Source organism: Phragmites australis, chromosome 2 (assembly GCF_958298935.1).
Source record: "Phragmites australis chromosome 2, lpPhrAust1.1, whole genome shotgun sequence".
NCBI lineage: Eukaryota > Viridiplantae > Streptophyta > Magnoliopsida > Poales > Poaceae > Phragmites > Phragmites australis.
Genome location: NC_084922.1, coordinates 25,540,528 through 25,563,154, shown reverse-complemented (window position 1 = coordinate 25,563,154; position 22,627 = coordinate 25,540,528). Strand labels below are relative to the sequence as shown.

The 22,627-nt window shown below is 41.5% G+C and overlaps 1 protein-coding gene across 2 annotated transcripts in view; it reads left to right on the top strand.

Moving 5' to 3' along the window:
* The window catches only part of LOC133905145 (DENN domain and WD repeat-containing protein SCD1-like), a 37,449-nt gene that overhangs the window by 6,192 nt on the left and 8,630 nt on the right, over nucleotides 1-22,627 (top strand). The window contains exons 2-23 of one of the 2 annotated variants that reach the window (XM_062346867.1): nucleotides 561-654; nucleotides 812-1,013; nucleotides 1,085-1,226; nucleotides 1,355-1,455; nucleotides 1,663-1,726; nucleotides 1,903-2,016; nucleotides 2,672-2,892; nucleotides 4,239-4,293; nucleotides 4,373-4,462; nucleotides 11,914-12,109; nucleotides 12,650-12,773; nucleotides 12,859-12,922; nucleotides 13,019-13,063; nucleotides 13,710-13,785; nucleotides 13,860-13,933; nucleotides 14,022-14,072; nucleotides 14,627-14,784; nucleotides 16,804-16,851; nucleotides 17,255-17,312; nucleotides 17,398-17,481; nucleotides 17,563-17,794; nucleotides 17,931-18,130. In XM_062346867.1, coding sequence (XP_062202851.1) covers nucleotides 561-654; nucleotides 812-1,013; nucleotides 1,085-1,226; nucleotides 1,355-1,455; nucleotides 1,663-1,726; nucleotides 1,903-2,016; nucleotides 2,672-2,892; nucleotides 4,239-4,293; nucleotides 4,373-4,462; nucleotides 11,914-12,109; nucleotides 12,650-12,773; nucleotides 12,859-12,922; nucleotides 13,019-13,063; nucleotides 13,710-13,785; nucleotides 13,860-13,933; nucleotides 14,022-14,072; nucleotides 14,627-14,784; nucleotides 16,804-16,851; nucleotides 17,255-17,312; nucleotides 17,398-17,481; nucleotides 17,563-17,794; nucleotides 17,931-18,130 — 2,493 coding nt within the window. Of the gene's footprint in view, nucleotides 1-560; nucleotides 655-811; nucleotides 1,014-1,084; nucleotides 1,227-1,354; nucleotides 1,456-1,662; nucleotides 1,727-1,902; nucleotides 2,017-2,671; nucleotides 2,893-4,238; nucleotides 4,294-4,372; nucleotides 4,463-11,913; nucleotides 12,110-12,649; nucleotides 12,774-12,858; nucleotides 12,923-13,018; nucleotides 13,064-13,709; nucleotides 13,786-13,859; nucleotides 13,934-14,021; nucleotides 14,073-14,626; nucleotides 14,785-16,803; nucleotides 16,852-17,254; nucleotides 17,313-17,397; nucleotides 17,482-17,562; nucleotides 17,795-17,930; nucleotides 18,131-22,627 lie in introns of those variants that run through there. The other variant, XM_062346875.1, reaches the window with a different exon arrangement.

The window sequence follows — 22,627 nt, the reverse complement described above, 5'->3', positions numbered from 1 at the left end:
AGCTAAACTACAGCTATGAGGAGGCTGCCCCGGGGAGTGGAAATTGCTCCTCCCAGGGGAAGCGAGCGGAAGCAATTTTCCAAGCTACAGTAGGGATCGAAGATCAACCAAGAGCTATGTTACCATGTTACGAATGTGTAGCTTGTCTATTACCAGCCCCAAAGGGCAAGATTTATAGTACAAAGGGATACAAACCTTAGAAAAGGGAAAAGACACTTTTACCCTTAACAAAATCATGATGTAAGTAGTATTTTGTCAACAGCTCAAAGGAACACGATGATAAAAGATGATAAGGGGAGAGTGTGTTTTTTTTCTATGCAACCATTTTTGTCAATTATATATATCTGACCAATGTTGAAAGATTTAAAATATTTGGCAGGACGCAAAATTAAAGCGGTACCAGTTGAAAGCAAAAGGAATGTGTATTCTTCTGTGTTATAATACTTTCGTCCCGTTAAATGACAACAACGATACCTTATCTCTGTTTAATTTGTAAGACGGATCCTTTTGTGTGATTTGTGAATCTGAATCTCTGTAACATTGACTGGTGATAACTGCAGTGTGTTTTACCAGCGGGAGTAAGAATATACTCTTTGGGGCTGGACGCGGATGATGTCTCAACCTATCCACGTAGTTATCCTATAGTTCTGACGGGTATGTGCAACGGCCATTCGGATTCATTTCTCCTATTGGAAACTGATATTTTGCAAACTTCTGAGCATGTTGTTCAAGCTTTATAGTCAAAATTGCTATCGCGTACTGTATACAGAATTACAGATCGTTTTTTTAACTTAATTTTCACTTCTTGTAGAGGGAGATGGTTCAAAAATTTATGTCAGTTGTATTGCATTCCGGGATCCAATTTGTGAAGATATTATTGAAGCTTACTCAATCCCGTCGAATTATTTTGCTGATAAATGCATCTGCCTTGTGTCCCATTCTCCTAGTTTTCAAGTCCTTCGTGATGCCCTTGAGGAAATATTTGTTCTTTGTTTTTCTCCTGCAGGGTGTAGGTAAACTTCGTTATCTTATACACGCTTGTTTAACTACCTTACAGTCTAATTTTTATGTTATCTGATCTCAGCAAGCCTTTGTGGGACATAATATCTCACATGGTGTCAAATGTTCCGTTACCGACACCAGGAAAGAATTGTGTCCTATTTGCCATTGAGAATTGTATTCTTTCCACTGAGGCTCCTCCAAAAGAATGGCTTCCTCATGCTGATGTAGGACACCTGGTTTCCATTTTGTTCTTACGCTATTCAACCTTGTTTCCAGTATCATTCCTCCTTTAAATTAGATACATTATTTCGGTCACATCCGGCTGGTTATATCAAGCTTACTGTGCCTGCAGATATCCTTCCAGCCATTGGTGCAGTGCCTTGATGTTGATAAACTAATACTGCTCTTTACTGCTGTCCTGCTTGAAAGAAGGATATTGCTGCGATCAAACAAGTTTGTTGAGTTTCAATTGGCAACTATTGATCAAATTATTTTCCTCCTACCAGTTCACCCTTATCTCTGCATTGCCATTTGCTTCATAAGTGAAGGAATTGTTACATTGAAAACATTATCTTGATATGAAATAGTTCGACACATTCAACATCGTTAATGATGAAATTATTGTTTGGTTGATGGACTTCTCTTTGATTTATAATGCAGGTATACACTATTGACACTAGTTTCAGAAGCCATTTGCCATTTAATATACCCAATTAGGTGGCAGGTAGGTTTCACTCGAGTGTGTGGTTTGTACTCCAAGTTTTTCTGTGGGCTTGAAAAATGCTTTGGAAAACAATTGCTATAATTGAGGAGTTCATTCATGATTATTCCCAAAAATTCCTGATGATGTTATGTTCCTGATCATGCAGCAAATTTATCAACTTCTTTCATGTGCTGCAGCATGTATATATTCCAATAATATTCTCTAGTGGGGTTGACTACATTGATGCTCCGACACCCTACATGATGGGACTTCATTCAGGTGTTGACACATCTATGGTGACAATGGATGGTGTAAGTTGTATACTTAAATGAGGTTTCCATTAGCCAAACTATTGGTCTTGCCTTTGTTCTCTTGGAGTGATACATTGTTTCTCATTTATTTGGTGCCAAACAGGCTTTTCTAAAATAGTTTCGGTCACCTAAATTCGTTTTAGATTGAATGATTTTCCTTTCACAACTGATGTTTGAATGGCACATCATGATTCTATTTGATTTGCAACATAAAAGACGGGCATCTGTAATGCACCTTAAGAATCTTCTAGAGTGAAGATATTTGTTTTAACATCCAACATATTTCTAGAATATGTAAGCGTACTAGTTTGGAGCTTGAGGGCGCTAGGTTTTCTTCTAGATGGGTTGATAATTTCCATGAAAATAATATTCCTATTTGTAACAAAAACATGTTTAGGAGTATCGATTTAAAGTAATCTTAAGAAGAGACACGATTGTTTTTTATTCTGTATGTACATGCTTACAAATATAAGATTATTGTGTTGCATATCCTTGATACATTCGCTGACCATGATGTTGCAATATTCCCCAACGTCTTTTTCTTGTTTGTTCTCCAACCAATGCATACAATCCATTTCCTACTATCTGTCATGTTTTCTCAATTGTATCACATTAATACATTTCAGCATTGTTATGGTGATGCATATGATTGCAGGTAGTGGTGGTGGATCTTGAATACAACCGGATAACAACGTCGGAAGAAATTCCTCCAATACCAGAAACTGAACATAGTTTCTTGCGTGGTGAGATATTAAAATTACTACAACCCAATGTCATGGGTATTGATTATATGAAAATCAATCTTGGCGGTATGGGTGACCATTCTTTAAGGACTGGCACTAAATCATGGGGGCAGGAGCATGATTTCCAACTTAGGTAATTTGGTTCTTCTTTCCATGTTTAACCTGCAGCTCTGCACAATTTTGAATCAGTACGATGTTGCTGCAAGCACCTACTGAGGATAGGCCTAATACCTACGCTAACAATCTACTGAAGGTTTGCCTAGACGGTACCTTAGATAGGAATAGATATTATGAATAAGTTGTAGTTAAATTCTAGCTCCTGTACCAGCATATGTACTTAAGTTAGATCTTTGGACTATTTCCATCTAGGGGTGAAAATAGGACGAATGTTTCCCACCTGCATGCCCGACCGAAGCCCGACCGAAGGCTTACAAAGCAAATATAGGATGCAACAATAGCTATCTGACACCATTCGACATTATCTGTGAAAAAAATAAGATAGGATACATGATGACTGGTATCTATCCAAATGTTAGGTGTTACGAGAAAACATATTGTGATTTTACTTAAAAACATGATAATATATAGGTAGTTTGTCACACATCCGTAGACAGATAATATTGAATGCTTTTGTTTTCACATCTCACCGATCACTCTCCGTGTTCATTTTGATTGCACCTTTATACTGTCTAATGTGTTGTGTGGGGATGCAAATGAAGTGAAATTTTTTCATCTATCCGACTAACCAAAAGCTTGCGGCACTATCCACTCCGACTCCGAGAAAATAATGTAGGATAGGATACAGGATGAAGAAATAATTATCCGATACTATCCGTGTCCGACTCCGACTCCAAAAAAAAATATGAGGATAAAGGATGAGCCATATCCGTCTCTATCCGATCCGATTACACCCCTATTTCCATCTTGTGTGTGTGTCACATGTTATCAGAATCAGTGGATACAGACTGTTTTGTCACAAGTGGCACATCTTCAGAATCATAGAGCACGTTAAAACTATTGGAAATCGAAATATAAAGAAAATACATCCACATGAATCAGATAGGGACCTTATAATTCTTTGTGATGTGCTCCCTCCGCTTCACAATACTTATCCATTTCTTAGAAACCGTTGTTTCAAAATGTTGGTCCATTGAGGAAATTGAAGTGTAGTTGTAATATTACTCTCTACCCTTTGATGCTGTGAAAGAGGTCAAGTTGTTCCAGCTCGTCATGCAATTGGAGCATACGTGGTCAATTCTCATTAACTGTTTCTTAGAATTGGTACTTCCTTGATCTTTGTGCATGGCTTGCTTGTACAAATATTGAGAAACAGGGGAGTATGCTATCTCTGTGATTGACACAAAAGACCATGTTGTTTCGACGTACTATTCATGTACAAACTTGATTTTTTGGACTATATTCTTCTCCACGGGGTTTTACGTAAAGAATTTTGTTAGTTGATGTTCTGTTTTTATGCAGGTTGATATTTTTGAGATTCTTTGCACAAATTCTGAGTGGATACCGTAACTTCATTGTAAGCCATAATGTCTGATAAGTTTCCCAACAGCTATGTACAATGTTCTTAGTTCTAATTAGGGAGTTTTTTTTGTCAGGATAATGCTTCACAAACTGGTTTCAATTCTCAAGCGTTTCTTAAAAAGCGTTCTCGAGCAACTAATCAACCTGTTGAGTCCATGTCGATGGTATGCTTACAACTTATGTCTACTCTTATTCTTTTTTTGTTTCATTTTGGTGTCTTTATGTTTCTATAATTTGTGATGTACATCCTTTTATATATTTAAGGAAAGAATTGAAAGAAATGGTGAACCTGGGAAAGTTTGTTTTGGTTCCTCAACTGATTTTGAGATTTTCTTTACATGGTACTCCATTTTATTTAATGTTCGAGAAGTGGAAAAGTGTTCTTTCTTATTGATGTTATAGGATTTCAAGAAGAGACCTAACTACATGTTCCTAAAGTGCAACTACCTCGTTTAGTATATGCTAAATGAGGTAGTTATACCTCGTGTAGTATATGCTATATTGAGAATGTGCTGATAGCACGGTGGCAAGTCACTCAATTGTGGTGCTACCAATCAAGGCTCGAACCCTGGTTCTCATAAAAAAAAGGCTCCTCGCTGTGAGTCGCTTTTAGTGGCCTGGACGGTCGTGAAGTCGCTTTCAGTGATGCCCCTGGGTGGCTAGCCTTTGGTGCGTTGTCTCGACTTTTAAAAGTAATGCCATGGGTTGTCTTCCCCTATGGGTCGAGTTTTTTTTAGTATATGCTATATTTTACCAAACTCAAACTCTATGTTCTCTGGTCACTAGTATTAAAGAGGGAGCTACTTAGGAGACAAACAGATATAATGAGGAAGCAAGGGACACAAATTTTGTAGGGACATATGTCATCTTGTGTTTTTTTTCCTTAATAAATGTGCACAAGTCTAAAAAACTCCCTCTTTTTTTATAAGGCTTATTTGATTGGGCACAGGGATTAAGAGAGTATGAAACTAAGAGACTGTTAGAAGGAAATGACCATAATGCCCATGGTGTTAATACCTTGTGGAAAAGATAATGCTTTATGTGGGTGTTTAACCATTAATGTTGAAGAGAGATGGACGATTAATCATCTAAAAAAACAGAGATGGAATATTAATAGGGGTGAAAGAGAGAAAACATCATTAAAACTGCGTTCACGCCTTACATATTGAAACAAGATGTCTAAAACTGTATGTCTATATTTTGAAACAGAAGGAGTATCAAATAAGAATGAAGTACTATTTTGGTCTTTCAACTTGAAGGAATGCGCAGTTTTGTCGCACTATCTCTGAAATTCAGGACCAAAATAAAATGCCCCCATAAAATTTAGGCCATAGAATGGACCTCTTCCCGAAGATGAGGGACCAAAAGAAAGGACTTCAAACCTCCTGCTTTTAGCTAATGTTTAAGTCTTAGATTATGACCATGTACAAGTTATCTAAGGCTGTGTTCCAGTGTAATTCCTGTAAGTGTGAATGTACCACAAATTGGCCTCAAAAGATAAATAAATATCAGATTCAAGCTACTGGCTGTTTACTCAGTGTGCCGTACACTGCATTTCCTGAACATGGCAATGTTGTGCAAGCTGTATTATAGATTATTAATTTGTGGAAGTAAGGATTTCCTAAGTCCTGACACTAATCTGACCATGATTGACCTTGGAGTTTGGTTCCTTCTCAGTTCTACAATTTTGATGATTCTGCTATCAGACACAGATATATCTGCAATAGGCTGCAACCTGTTTCCTTATGAAATTTTGAATTACTTAAATTTCATCTATACATTAATCATAAAATGCTTTGATGATCGATAATTGTGTTAGATGTATATATACCTTTTATATTTTTCCCTTTATATAGGGGTTTCTTTGCATATAACCATGCTTGTATAACTGCCCTTGAGGGCAATGGAATATGATGAGCTGCATAACCCTAACATGGTAACAGAGCTCAGGACTATCGATCCCCACCCCACTGTCGTTGCAGCCAGTGTGCTTCTAGCACGTCACGATGAGCCACCAGCAGCTCCATCTCCCTTTTCCCCTTCTTTTCTCTCCCGCTTGAGATCTGGCTAACGCGAAGACCGCCACCGTCGGGACCAAGCGCTAGGGACCGGAGACCGCCAAGTTCGGGCCCAAGTTGGCCAAGGGCGCCGCGAAGCTAACGCCCATGAAGACCGTCGCTGTTCTGTCGCCCTTCTTCTACCCGCCAGCGCCATCATCTAGATCCGCCCCGCTAGGCCACGATCTGTCACGCCTGTGCTCCACCGGGCGCCCTCGTCACCCGCCTTCCCCATCCAAGTCGCCTGCAACGTCGCCCTTCCCTCCTTGCTGTCGCCTCCTTGCCATGTCGCGCCGCGCCGCCGCCCTCGCTGCATGCTGCTGTGTCGTGCTATTATGCCACTGTTCCAGCCGGCGTGCCGCCGGCCGCCCCTCCTCACGCCGGCCGTCGTGCCACCTCCCCTCCCTGTTGCTCTCTCTGTGCTAACCAAGAGAGGTTGGAAGGGGCAAGAACCAGGGAAGAGAGAGAAAAAAAATCTTCATGGCGTCCTCCGGGAGGAAGGGTATCATTCCTGTTCCGTTGTGCTCGGTGTTTTTCAATGGCATCAACTAGGGGGAGTTCGCGTTTCACATGGATGGTCAGTAGTTGTGGGGCTACCTCACCGACGAGTGGGCATGTCCTTGTCCCGCTCTTCCGACTCCACCCACTTACCCGCCAGATGCTGCTGCTGATGATGCGAAGGCTTCTCTGATTGATGCTTTCGAGGCTGAGATGGAGACTTATTAGCCAAATCTTGATGTCTACGCGACCTAGTTGCGTGAGGAGGTCTGTGCCAAGGCCATCTTGTTTGCGAGCATGGAGGTCGATTTCTCGATGTCCCTCAAGGGACTCAACACTACGCAGCTGATGTGGGCTCACCTCTGCCACAGCTACAAGATTCGCAACGAGGCGTTGTACATTGCTATCGTGATGGAGACTCAGTTGCTTTCACAACTAGACTCCACTGCGGAGGAGTTCCACCGTCAGATGTCAGTAGTTTGGCAGCGTCTGGATAGCTTGGGGGCAGAGTTCTGTACTGCTGGCACCTGCAGGTGCTGTGACCACCATCGGAGTCAGATGGCGACTCTTCGTCTTCACGAGTTCCTCTCCTGGCTTTGCCCTAAGTTTGAGACTGTCAAATCGCAACTGCTGACACGCCGTCCTGCCCATTGATTGACGAGGCGATGCCTGAGCTGCAGGCTGAGGAGACACGTCTTCGAGCAGGGGGTGTGAGCCTGACTCAGCAGTCCACCTCTGTCCTAGCTGCTCGAGTCCCTTCTTCGGCTCTCACACCTCCCCAGGTGCCTCCGCTTCCTTCGACTCCACAACCCTCCCTGGTGGTGGCCGGGTCTCCTTCTGGTGTTGTCTACGACTACTGTGACAAGCCAGGATACTGCTTAGGTGTGTTTCACGAAGCAACGTGAAAAAGCACAGAAGAAGAAGACATGACATAGTGGACGGTTCTCTCAGAACCCAGGAGGTGGTTCTAGTCAGTCGGCTCTCGTTCTGTGTCTGCCGCGGAGCAGGAGCTCCTTGCGTTGTTCTGCCACCTCACCACTGCAGCTTCTACTTTAGCACTCGGGACTACTGCTCAACCTTCTGGTTCCACTCCTTCCTACCCAGGTATATCATTCGCATGGTTCCTTGATTCCGGTGTCTCCTTCCATATGACTTAAGATTTGATTCATCTATCTTCTGTGTCGTCTCCTAGTTCACACATAGTTCAGACAGTAGATGACACCTCCCTTCCGGTTGCAGGACGAGGCACTTTGTAGGACGAGGAGCTTTCTATATTTCCTCCTTTTATGTCCCTACTATCTCCCATATTCCTAAACTCACAATGTACCTTTTGTCCGTCGATAAGATTAATGATCATGGATGTCGTATCATTCTTGAGGTTGACTCTTGTTGTGTTCAAGATCTTCGTACTGGACGTCTAGTGGGGACTGGTCCTAGGCGTCATGACTCAACGTCTCTGGGAGCTTGATTGGCTACGCCTTCCTTTAGCCACTTCAGGTAGCCAGTCATCCAGTTCTCCTGCCTCCGTGTCAGTTGCTTCCGTCACCACCACTTTTGCACAGTGGCATCATCGTCTAGGCCATCTATCTGGTTCTAGGCTTTCCACTTTGGTGGGTAATGGTGTCTTAGGTTCTGTCTCTAGTGATGATGTTCTTTATTGTACGGGTTGCAACTTGGTAAACAGTTGCAGCTTCCTTATTCTTTTTGTGATTCTATGTCTCAGCGATCTTTTGATCTTGTCCACTCTAATGTATGGGGGCGTGCTCCCTTTGTTTCGAAAGGTGGTCACTCCTATTATGTAATCTTTATAGATGATTATTCGAGATCTACTTGGATTTTCCTTATATCTTCTCGTGGTCAGTTCTTTTCCATTTACCAGCAGTTTGTCACTATGATTTGCGCTCGGTTTGACTCTTCCATACGAGCTTTTCGTGCCGACTCTGTTGGTGAGTACATTTCAGATGCACATCGTCACTATCTAGTTGACTAGGGAACTCTTACTCAGTTTTCCTGCTTTGGTGCCCATACTCAGAATGGTGCCGCTGAGCGTAAGCATCGTCACATTCTTGAGACTGCTTGTGCTCTTCTAATCTCCTCTAATCTTTCACCTCACTTCTGGGCTGAGGCTGTCTCTATGATTGTCTTCCTCATTAACATGCAGTCATCCTCTATTCTTCATGGGTGTACTCCCTGTGAGCGCCTCTTTAGGAAGCCTCCTGGATACGGTCACCTTCAGTGCTTTGGGTGTCTATGCTATGTTCTTCTTCCTCCTTGTGAGCACACTAAGGTGACTGCTCAGTCCGTTGAGTGAGTTTTTCTTGGATACAATTTGGAGCACAAGGGTTATTGCTGCTATGACCCTATTGCTTGTCGGATGAAGAATTCTCAAGATGTCACATTTGATGAATCATGTTCTTACTATCCTCGCTCTTCCACCAGTACTTCATCCACCACAGTTGACTATATCTTTCCTTACTCTTTCTGATCCGTATTTTCTGCTGCCATCCTCTCCTATTCCACTACCTTCTCGTTCCACATAGTCAGCTGTCGTCCTAGCTCCACAACCACCACCATCTGCTCACCACCGCCTTTCCGCTCCACCTCTAGTTGTTTCCCCACCTCCAAAGCTTCCTCCTCGTGAGATCACTCGCTACTACACTCTCGATTACTCCATCTTCCTTCACGTGACTCCTCTTCGTCTCTTCTAGGATCTGCTTCGGAGTCTCCACCTCAGTATGATCCCCATGATCGTCGTACTATTCGATCACCTGAGCGTCTTGGCTTCACAGCTGCTGCTCTTATCGAGCCCACAACCTATCGAGAGGCAACTGTCCACCAAGAGTGGCAGCATGCTATGGCTTAGGAGATTGATGCTTTGGAGCGTACTGGCACTTGGGATCTTGTTCCTCTGCTAGCCCATATCACTCATATCATCTACAAGTGGGTCTACAAGGTCAAGACTCGCTTTGATGGCTCTCTTAAGCGCTCAAGGCTTGTCTTGTGGCTCGTGGCTTTCAGCAGGAGTACAGTCGTGACTATGATGAGACTTTTGCTTCAGTTGCTCACATGATCACTGTTCAAAATCTTCTGGCTGTTGCCTCTGTTTGCCAGTGGTCTATGTCTCAACTAGATGTCAAGAATGTCTTTCTTAATGGCGAGTTGCGTGAGGAAGTCTACATCCATCCGCCTTCAGGGTACTTTGTCCCTGATGGCATGTTGTGACATTTGCATCGCTCTCTTTACGGCCTCAAGCAGGCTCCTCAGACTTGGTTTGAGCGTTTTTCTTTGGTTGTCACTGACTCTTGGCTTTTAGCCCAATGACCATGACTGTGCTCTCTTTGTTCACACTTCCTCTCGTGGTCGCACACTTCTTCTTTTTCTCTATGTTGATGACATAATTATCACCAGTGATGATTCTCAGTTCATTGACTTTGTGAAGAAGCGGCCTAGTGACAAGTTCTTGATGTTTGACTTGGGCCCTCTTCTGTACTTCCTTGGGATTGAGTTCTCTGCCACGCCTGACGGCATCTATTTCTCCCAAGAGAAGTATATTTAGGAGTTTCTTGCTCGAGCCGCTCTCACCGATCATCGCACGGTTAATACACCCATGGAGCTTGGTGTTCATCTCCGCTCCACTGATGGTCAGCCTCTCGTCGACCCCACTCGTTATTGTCATCTTTTTGGGAGTCTTGTCTACTTTGGGATCACTCATCCGGACATTTCTCACTCTATTCACATCCTCAGCCAGTTTGTATCTACTCCCTCTTAGCTCCACTACACACACCTCCTTCGTGTTCTGCGATATCTTCGTGGCACCATTTCTTGTCACCTTTTCCTTCCTCGCTCTAGTTCCCTCCAGCTCCAGGCGTATTTTGATGCGACCTGGGCTAGTGATCACTCTCATCGTTGCACTCTCTCTGCCTATTGTGTTTTCCTTGAATCCTCCCTAATTGCCTGGAAGACCAAGAAGCAGACAACAGTTTATTGTTCAAGTGCTGAGTTGCAGGCTATGGCGACGTTGACATCTGAGATCACCTGGCTCCGGTGGCTCCTTGCGGGTTTTGGTGTGTCGGTTACACTCCTCTTTCGTCTGGCAGCGCTGGTGCGATCACTGTAGCTCGAGACCTAGTGAAGCATGAGCTCACCAAGCATATCGGTGTTGATGCTTCCTACATGAGATCGCAGGTGCACGATCAGGTTGTCGCTCTTCAGTATATGCCTTTCGAGCTCCAGTTAGCTGACTTCTTTACAAAGGCACAAACAAGGGTTCAAGAGTTATTTCCTCTCCAAACTCAGTGTAGTTGACCCACCATGAGTTTGAGGGGGGGGGGGGGGTAGATGTATATGTACCTTTTGGATTTTTCCCTTTGTACAAGGGTTTCTTTGCATATAACCATGCTTGTATAATGGAATACGATGAGCTGCATAACTCTAACAAATTACTCTTACACTCGTTGACCCTGCTGATAGGACTATAGAACTCAAATTTGAATAATGATTTTTGCAGATGATATCTTAGTTCCTTTTGTTACCCACAATAGCCTATCTAAGTGATAGACAGTGTCTACCTGTTTCAATTGCCTCAGCCACTGGCCAACCTGTTTCATACTGTGACCTAATTTAGAAACTACTTTTGTTGTTTATCATGCTTCATTTTTACTGTTTTCTTTCCAAGAGCTTCAGCTTGCACATAACTAATTAAGAGTATCCCAACCATATGTTGCACACGTAGGAGATATTTTTAGCGTTGTTCTTGTATGTCCAGTTTGGCCATTTTCTTGGCAAACTACTACCTCTCGTCCAAAATAGTTATTGTTTTAGCCAAGTAATTTTGGTTTTCAAATAGGTGCACTTTTAGGTTTTTGAGGCAACATTTTCCACCAAGCACCCACATTGATCACTTATTGTTAGTGGCGTTAGAGATATATCATATAATTAGTAAGGGGCAAACAATATAAAAAAACAAGATATTAACCCATTCCTTTTTCTATATGCGTGAAGATAAAATGACAAGAAAATAGGACTGGAGGGAGTACTAAAATATCATGTTTGTTTGGCAGATTATGCAGTTTTTAGAAACTCAGGGGTTCTTGGATTATCTGGAGAGATGCAACAATGCAGAAGAAAATACCAACAATCTTCTTGATAAGTTGCAGGATGCAACCGGGAGAGCACAAAACCCTCTAACCATCTTTCCTTCTCAAGTTTCTGATCTTGAGATCTTGACAATAGCTGATTCTGAGACTGAAGGTTCAGGTATTTATTGTTTTTTCCTTTTCTTGACACACCTGTTCTTTTCGTTTTTATTTTCAAACTTGATTCTCCGTGTTCTAACAGTTCAAGCTCTATATTAGCATCGAGAGTACACTACTTAAAAATAACAATATTCATCCAGAAAATATAGCCATAATACATTATATATGTGCATTAAGCATCATTTTACCTACTCTTGGGACTGTTTGACCTTAAGCAACATTTACATGTACTCTGAGCTGCATGTTCCTTGTCAACTGGCCTAATGCTAGCGTCATCTCACCTGAGGAAAGGACTCACGAACTAGGCAGATTATCATGCATGAAATAATTTGTAGGATCTAATACATCATCCTCCAGGGAGACTCATGGAAGGGACTAAATTTGTTTATTAACTAAAAGAATAATGTATAACTATCTTATTTTTTAATTTGCTCCATGTTGAGGTCCATGTTTGACTTGTAATGCCTGGAGATTGAGGACTGATATAGTGCTGCAATTCTGGTGTTTTTGGAAATATAATGAGCCATATATGTGTCTGCAGAACCAGGCAGTAGACACTGCTATAAAAGGTTTCCAGCAAATGTAAGAACAGAAGAGCAAGAAGAAAAACGTAGGTCTATTCTGGCATTAGCTAGTGGGGGTGGGGCTAGTAAGAAAGTATCAAGGTAAGATGGTATGCCTGTAAAGTTTCTTTGCTGTTTTTTTTTCCCAATTTCTATAATTACAATGTCAAATGACATCCATTTTTAGTTCTCCTTCTGTCGGAATAAATGGAGGTCCAAAGGCAGAAAGTCTGAGTCCAAGAGAGAGGGCGGTAAGTCATCCTGTTATGTGAAATAATTTCTACCATTGTTCCTCTCCATGCATTACAGTAAAATTTTTACATATATATTTTTGTTTCGGTCAATAGGCGGAGAGAGAAAGGATGGTTCTGGATATAAAAGTAAAGCTCCAGGTAATTACCGGACTCACCTCAATTACCCCAAAGGCTGTTGCGGATTATGGAAACTATGCCTGAATATGCTGAATGTCACTATCTTACTTTTCTTTAAAAAATGATCTTATTAAATATTAAATTTAGTAACAACTAAAATATTCTGAAACTAACAAACAGGAATTGAGTAGCATATCTAAGCTAGAATTGAAGTTGTAACATTTAAATCAAAAGTGTGAAGTAATCAAGCAATTATTACCACATTTCAGGTAATTTTTAGGATTTATTAATTATGTATAGGGGAGAGTTGATAAAACTAGATTCTTTATAGATTCTAAAAGGTTTGACTTTTGAGTTAATTGTTTTGAGCTTTTCATTTGGATTTAAGATTCTTTTATCATTTTAACACTGCGATAGATTAATTAAAGGATAATAGCCTGTGACTTAAAGTAAACATTTTTGTTTCATTTTTTTGCCCAACTGTTTTTGTGGTCTGCCACAAAGTCCTCTGTTAAATAGAAACTGCTGTTCTGATTGTCCCTTCCTAGGGCAGAGATAAAGTACCATTATTGTGTAATCAGTTGATGCGTACAAAATGCAAATGCTTGCTGAATATCTATGCACATTGTAAGAATGTCACTACTAAAAGTATGCATTTTATCTCCAGGGACTCTGGCTTCGTCTTCTGAGACTTGGGGCAACCGAGGATCCCCTCTCATCATTTGAATATGGCACCATTATTGGTATATTGAAGTTTCAATTTTTATTTTTTCTGTGCCTTTCATATTCTCCTTGAAATTTTTATTTCCTTTTGCAGCTTTGATCGAGTCTGATGCAGAAGGCATCGGGGGGAGTGGCTTCGTTGAATGCATCAGAGAGCACATTCATTCGGTAATCTGGATCTTAGGATCTTACAGTTTGTGAATCTATACATTGCCACTTTCTTATCCACTTTATATCTTACTTTACTACGTTGTAGGGTTGGCAATGCCGCTTGACCGATGAGCAGTTTATTGCTGTAAAAGAGCTGGTGAGTCTGGTTTCTTATTCCCAATTTGCACACTCTGCAATGTAGGAGTACTAGTTATCTCTCACAGTCGGTGATATATGTCCCAGTCATTGGCATGTCGTATACCGGCTGGTGGGATGTAGTGCCATTGTGATGGCTGCTACATAAGTAAGCTGGCAAACCAGCTGGTGGTACTCATACAATGTAAACTGTTGCCTGTGTGCTAGGTGGTGAGGTTACTGGTAGACCAACTTTTATCTGTTCTAACTTCATGTAAGATATTACGTGTGTGGTGGTTTAAGGGTAGTTGGATACCACCTTTAGAAAACCTTATTCTAGTCTCTTACAGTTGCTGCTCAGTACAGAGCATTTGATTCCGATGCTTTATCTTCCCTGATCTGATTTTCTTTGCCATATCTGTTCTGCTACTTTCAATGCACTAATAAGCGTCTATTTTTTACGGGCCTATGAAACTCACATGTTTTGGATACTTTCAGAGCTAGCAATATGGTTATCTTGTATTCTTCCGAGTTGTATTGATTTTGAAACAAATTCATTGTTTCCTCTGCATGCAGCTTAAGACGGCTATAACTCGTGCAAACTCCCGCAATGACATGGCAACCATTAGAGATGCTCTTGAAGTTTCTGCTGAAATGTACAGGAAAGATCCAAACAATGTTCAAGACTACGTTCAGCGTCATCTATTATTGTTGTCAGTATGGGAGGAGCTTCGGTATGTTTTTTTTTCTCAAACGCGCAGGAGAGTTGTGTGTTATTTCATTAAAGAAGAAGAAAATAGAAACAAAATACAAAGAGCACAGTACAAAAACACCACTCAACCCACACCCACACGAGGAAAAAACATATGTGCCATGACAAATACAGAAGAAAACAACCAACTAAATGAACTGATGACCCCTGAAAACTACCCAACCAGCAAATACTGAAGGTCTCGAGCCCCGGCAGGGATCCACAACTCCCAAGCCACTAAAGTTATGAGTGAATTAAGGCCTTTTCTGAATTGACCCTCTGGCTTGCACGGTACCACCAAGTGGAGAAAAAAACCATGTCCAGCTATGGAGCAATTTCCAGCAGCCCAAACTTAAGGATTGTGAACCATACCTCTCTTGCAAAAACGCAGGAGATCAGAATGTGCTGAATGGTTTCATCAGCTTGATCGCAAAGAGGACACAAGGCCGGGTGTGGCAGACCTTGCTTTGCAAGCCTATCTGCTGTCCAGTACCTATTGACAATTACGAGCCATAAGAAAAACTTGCACCATAGAGGCGCCCAAGTCTTCCAAATGCGTTTTCAAGGGGCGAACTTAATGGACCCGACGAAGAGAGCATTATAAGCTAATTTACTTGTGTAGGCGCCTGACTTTGACAATTTCCAATAATGTTGATCTTGTACCCCTTGCTGTAACATGACACCTTCCAATAATCCCAAAGGTGAATGTATTCAATAAGATTCGGTAATGTGCTGATTTACTTGTGTAGACGCTTGAGCTTCGGTATGTTATACTTAGTGTGAGATAATTTGGTCAAGTTTGTTTCAAAGTTGAGCTTAATATCCAAGTTCATGCAAATCAAGTAATAAAATGCATTGATAGGATCTTTGCTCCAATAATGTTGAACTTGACATTTACCTTGAAGCTATATATGAAAATTAATCTATAAAAATTCCTCTTTTGGAACTGTCAGAGGACATTGAAATAACTGGTGGTCAAATTCCCGTTACAAGGCATAAAAAATCCTATAATTGGTATATTGCTTGTTGCGTTGACTTTACCTATGTAATGGCACTGCAAAGCATAACCGTTGAGTAGCTGCCAGTTTCTTGAACGGTACTTCCAAATTTTGGCCAGTTTACGCCCTAGATCCCCCCTGGTCTGTGGTCCCTGTTTTAGGCAGAATGTGTCTATTGTCGCTTATTTGGTATGCCCCTAACATAAAAATCTTGGAAAAAAGTTCAAATTAAAAAATCTAGCAAAAACAAAATTGAGTTTTTGCTGGATACTCATGACAATCTGGAACCACCCTGATACTGGTAGTCTTTTTAGGTGTAGTTCTGGATTTGAAAACCCTGGTCATACCTTTTGTTGTGCCCAGAGAAGCAATGACCTGGCCTTTGCACTCCGTTTCCATGCCATTTTCCACAAGTCTTGCCACATGGACTTGAAGACACATTATTTTGTCATGTTATCTAGCTTTGTTAACAAGAAGTTGTGCTACTGCTTCAGGAACTACAATGGTAAACTGAAAGAACTCGAGTCTATGTATGATTCGAATAGAAGTTTGAGGCTTAACACTAGATACATAGCATGTGATGATTGAGGGACTGCAGGTTTAATTTTCTCTTTAAGTTAAAGAATGCTATTCTGAAAACAGAACATAATAAAAAGAAGCTGCATGAAATTCAAATAAATATATTAATAGAGTTTTTAATAGGGCTCTACCCTACTGTTCTAATAAAAAAGAATAAAAATTCAAATAAATATGCCTATCGCCAGAAGCACTAGCACTTAATTTGTTTGTACAGATCACTGTCCCAGGAGCATGCTCAAAATGTACCAGCTTTTACTCTTTTGATCTGTTGTCTTTTGATTGTATATGATTTGATTTTTCCATATGATTGCACTATTTTAGAAGTTTATTGTGACTCACTGACCCTTCTCTTGTTTAGTTCGGTTTATTTTTGTGTTATTATTTTGAGTGTCCATTTATAATATGTGATTGTGCTTCTCTTGCAGCTTCTGGGATGGCTACTTTGAATACTTGATGGAAAATTGTTCCAACAAGTAAGTTGAAATTTTATTTGTTCTGTGTTGTCTGCCTCGACACTATGCATGGGTATTCAAAGAAGCATATTCAGTATGCATGTAGAATTTTATGCACAATATAATATAAAGTTAGATATTTGATGCAACCTTAAAATATCAATGATAAGAGACAAGTTTTGTGCACAAGGAGACTGTAAAATTTCATATGTTTATCTTTCAAGTACCTTCCAAGCTGAAAACCATGTAAATCATGTACAACAATTCTGAATCTTGGATTAAGTTGGTTTAACAGAATCACAGCAAACATTTTAATAACAGCAATAGTCTGCTATTTTTTTTCTACGAAGAAAAGTTTCAGTATAGTCGCAACCTGCAACGAGCAAATAGCTTGATCTTATGGTTTGCTTCTTCTGTTTCCCAGGTCAGAAAATTATGTAACTTTAGTTACTGCACAACTCATTGTTATGGCAACTCACATGGTACTTGACTGCTTACTTCTAATGATGGTTTGGAAATAAATGAATTTGACTGCTCCTAACTTCTTATATATTGCCAATTATGAAGGCTGGATTGGGCTTACCTGACATTGATTCTTGGAATATGATTGAGAAAATAGCTGAGAGAAATAACTTGGGTTATAAGCAGCTTGTAAGTCAAACTGCAACGTTCGCTAGCGAACTGGCTACTTTAGATACCTATGTTCTTACAATTTTATTGAACTTTCCTCAGATCAAACTTAGAGCATTGCTCACACATCTGCAACAACTCCGCATTGGCTATTGGGGGGTCACAACAGGGAAAAGCCAACTACTGCAATCATATGGCATGGCTTCACCTCGTGCGTTTGATGTATCTGATGAAAGCCAACAACCTGCTGAAGCATCTGGGTTGGGCCGAAGTTGGGTCCATAGTATGTTCAGCAGAGACAAAAGCTTAAGAGCCAGTTCTTTCAACCGAGCTAGTAAGTTTCAGCTACTATCATCTTTCCCCGTTTGAGAACCTAAATACAATAGAGGTTATCTTAGGGTACACATTAATGCAGACTTTCTCCATATTTGCACATCTCTAATATATACAGTATCGCTGTATAATTTCAGGTGATGCAAGTGCGGTTGCTACCACAGGCAAAACTGACATTTCTGCTTCACCAAAGAAAACTCAAACAAATATGAGGACCCTTAGAGGACATACAGGTGCTATTACTGCCCTTCATTGCGTAACAAAAAATGAGGTCTGGGATCTTGTTGGTGATCGTGAAGATGCTGGCTTTTTCATCAGTGGAAGCACAGATTGCACGGTTAGCTTGAAGCTTATACTGTTGTAGTGATCCTTATTTGCATATTTTATTTTATTTTTGCAATTCTTGCTCTAGCAATTGTTCACTTTGTTATCAGTCATACCAGCCCCCTTTAGGGGCCAAAGTACTTGTGTTAATCGTATTACTATTCTCCAATTTACTAGCATTAAACAGAAAAAGCTATGCAGAGAGAAGGCAAATGCATTAACACTAAATTAAGGATTGATTGGCAAATTAGGTTGACTTCGCACTAATCATGGCACTTTCAATGGCAGATATGTGTTTACTTTGTGTTGTTGAGAAAGGCTAGCATTTCCCCACAGTAAAAAATACGATGTTTTAGGGAAAGGAGTATTTCCTCATACTCGGTTCCTTTGTTTTTGATGTTTTAGGAGTTGAAAAACGAAAAGTGTTCTTTTATACTTGATGTTAGGATTTCAAAACGAGACCTACAATTTCCTGAAGTGCCTATAATGTATGCTACCATTAATAAGACTCAACCTATTTGTTCATCAGTCCAAATAGGTGGTTGAGCAGAGAAACAAGTTTAATGTGGTAGCAAGGGACATAATTTTAATAAGAGCATAGGGCTATCTTTTCCTTTTCCTTTGTAAGTGTGCACAATCCTAAATCATCCAATAAAAAAGAACAGAAGCAGTAGTAAGAATTCAGAAGTTGTAGAGAAACATAGTTTGAAGCCTTTGATGGTAACCTTTTCTGTTTGAGATAGATTGGACATCAAGGCTCAATCAGGGCTGAAATAATGCTTGCTGGTCAATTACTGGAGGAAATAGTAAAAACTGCCTAAATTTTTTTTTCTCGAATACGCAGGAGAATTGCGTATCATTATATTAAAGAAGAAGAAAGGGTAGAGAATCCATACACACTCACACCCACGACTCTAAATTACATCCGTGCCTGAGAAACACAATAACACGACCACAAAACTCCCTAATCACTAGGGGCTAGGCAGCCAAGGAGGGAAAGCCCTCGAGCCCCAGCTGTCTCCCAGAGCTTAGCCTCTTCCTCGGCTAGCTGCAGAGCTGCAGCCATGCTAGGTACAATTCCATCGAAAACACATCTATTCCGATGATTCCAAATGGTCCAGGCACCCATAATGACCAGAGAATTAAAGCCCTTTTGCACCTGCCCGAAAACCGCAGCCCTAGCCTTGCACCACCAGTCTTCAAAGGTTTTATCATCAAGTGAAGGTGACAGAGCATGAAGATCATATCTCCTCAGGACACTAAACCAAAATTGCCTCGCAAAAACACAAGTGGTGAGCAGGTGATCAATTGTTTCAGCCTCTTGGTCACAAAGAGGGCAACGATCTGGATGAGGCAAATTTCGTCGAGCAAGCCGGTCCGCAGTCCAACACCTTTTATGAATCACTAACCAAATGAAAAAACGACATTTGCCTGGAGCCCAAGATTTCCAAATGCACTCCCAAGACTGAAAAAGGATAGAACCCTGGAAAAAACTTGCATAAGTCGATTTGACCGAAAACTGTCCTGATGGAGAAAAACGCCAGCGATGAACGTCTTGTTCCCCCGGCTGCAAAATAACCTCAGCCAGCCGATCCCAAAGAACAAGAAACTCGGCTAGTACACCCACAGTCATAGCACCTTGGATATCAAGAATCCAACAATTATTTGTTAAAGCCTCACGGACTGTGCGTTTATTGGCTCTCCTTTTGGAAATTAGAGCAAATAAGTGAGGTGCGAGATCAGCAATTCGTTGTCCCAGCAACCACCTGTCTCTCCAAAACAAAGTCTGCGCCCCATCTCCGATCTCAGTTTCGATCGCCATGGAAAAGAAAGCATGAACACACTCATGCACTTGGATCGGAAAAAAGGACCAAGGCCTATCAGGTTCTGTTTTCTGCAGCCATAACCACCTCATCTTAAGGGCCCAACCAAGCCTTTGGAGATTAGAAATACCCAAACCGCCAAGCTCACGAGGCCGCTGCACTTTGTCCCAAGCAATGAGACAGCGACCTCCTCTGACATCTTTTCTTCCTTTCCAGAGAAAACCCCGCCGAATCTTATCAATTGCTTTTATAGTCCAAACTGGGAGCTCAATGGCCATGGTTAGGTAAACAAGCATGGCTGTTACATGCTGCACCTGAATAACCCGACCAGCCCTGGTCATAAGATCAGCCTTCCACCCAGGCACTTGATTAGCAATTCGGTCAATACAAGGTTGCAACTGAGTTTTTGACAATTTCCTCAAGGAGAGAGGTAACCCGAGATATCTGCAAGGGAATTGTTGCAGCTCACACGGTAGATGTTCCTGAATTATTGCAACATCCATCTCAGTGCATTGAATAGGGAAAGCGCAGCTCTTCTGTACATTAGTTTTCAGTCCTGAGGCTTCTCCAAACAGGTTTAGGATGTCAAGCATAAGTTCAATATCATTACGAATCGGCCGAAGGAAAAGGACCACATCATCCGCATATGAAGAGATCCGATGTTTGATTGTCCTAGTTGATAAAGGTTGTAGCAAACCTTGTTCAGAAGCGCGAGACACCATGTGACTGAGAATATCCATAACCAAAATAAAGAGCATAGGAGACAAGGGATCGCCTTGCCGCAAACCTCGCCGGTGCATGATAACCTCACCGGGGATTCCATTCAACAAAATCTGAGTTGAGGAGGAAGCCAACAGTCCACTAATCAAATCACACCAAATTGGTCCAAATCCCAATTTTTTTAATACCTCAATGAGAAAAGGCCAAGAAACCGAATCAAAAGCCTTTGAGATATCCAATTTGAGAAGAATTCGGGGCATCTTGCGGTTTGTTGCACAAACATGAAATTATCCTGTATGAACCGACCCTTGATAAAAGCACTCTGATTGGGGGTGACTAAATGCTGTAGCCGACCAGCCAACCGATTGGCCAAAAGCTTGGAAACGAGTTTTGAGAAACTGTGCACAAGACTTATTGGTCGGAAATCATTAACAGGACATACCTCATCTCTTTTTGGCAGAAGAGTAATATATGCTTTATTGAGCAACCAAAAATTCCTGAATTTCCTGCTCCAAATATCCGAAAAGGCAGCCATGATATCACCCTTGATAATCGCCCAACAAGATTTATAAAATCTCCTTGTAAATCCATCCGGCCCTGGCGCCTTATCAGAAGGAGTTTGTTTGATTGTATTCCAGACCTCCTCTTCAGAAATGGGGGCCTCAAGATCAGCTAGATCATGGGATTCGATGCCCAACAGATCAAGATTAATAGTGTTGGTCCGGTCCCCACTAGTACCGAGCAAGTTGCTATAGAAATCCAGAAACACCTTAGCTTTGTCCTCATGGCTGGTGAGGACTTGATCATCTGAAACCAGTTTGGATATGAAGTTTTTCCTCTTTCTATGACGAGCGTGGAGATGAAATAGAGCTGTGTTTGCATCTCCATCCTTAAGCCAACCAATCCTGGAATGAATCCTAGCTATAGACCGCATGAGTGAAGCCAACGCTAGGCAGTGCTTTTTGAGGCAATCCCGAAGCCAATTCTCAGGAACAGAAAGAGTGCGGCTATCCTACGTGATTTCTAGCTGATGCAAAACTTCTTTAGCAAGATCAAGCTGCGATCGAACATGAACCACCTTTTTTTGACTCCAACTCTGCAGACCTCGAGCAGCAGCTCTGAATTTTGAAGAAAGGGTAGCTCTGAATTTTGAAGAAAGGGTCTCCATGGGGCAGGAACACGTGATTACAGAATTCCAAGCCTGCTCAACCACCCCATGAAACCCATCCAATTTTGGCCAAAATGATTCGAAATGAAATCTCCTCTTTCCAGGCTTGTTGACATTCAGCCCAAGAAGAAGAGGACAGTGGTCTGAGTCAGCTGTTGCAGCACTTTGCAGCAAGCAGTTTGGGAAAAGCTCCTCCCAATCCACCGAATGAAGAGCTCTGTCTAGCTTGACAAGTGTAGGAGAATCCTGGCCATTAGTCCAAGTAAATTTTCGGCCATGCAAAGGCAATTCTTTGAGAGCCAGATCAAAAATTAGGCGCCTGAACCGACCCATCATAGCCCGATTAAGATTGGTATTGTTCTTATCTTCATCTTTACAGATAAGGTTGAAATTGCCCAATATAATCCATGGCCCCAGACAAGATGCTCGAATATCCCGAAGCTCTAGCAGGAAGGCAATCTTGCTGTCATTCCCTTGTGGCCCATAAACACAGGTCAACCACCAAGGTTGTTGATCCACAGGACAAAACTGGATTGTGGCACTAAAAGTATCAACTCGCTTGCTGCCAACATGACCAATGCCATTCCGCCATGCAATAAGAATTCCTCCACTTGAACCGACCGCAGGAAGCTCCACCCAATTGCTAAAATCTGAACCAAGCATTGAAAGAATCCCCTGCTGAGAAACAACAGCCATTTTGGTCTCTTGGAGACAAATGACGTCCGCCCTTGAGGAATCCACCATGGCGCGAACCGAGTCTCGTCGAGCTGAAGAATTTAGGCCCCTAACATTCCATATA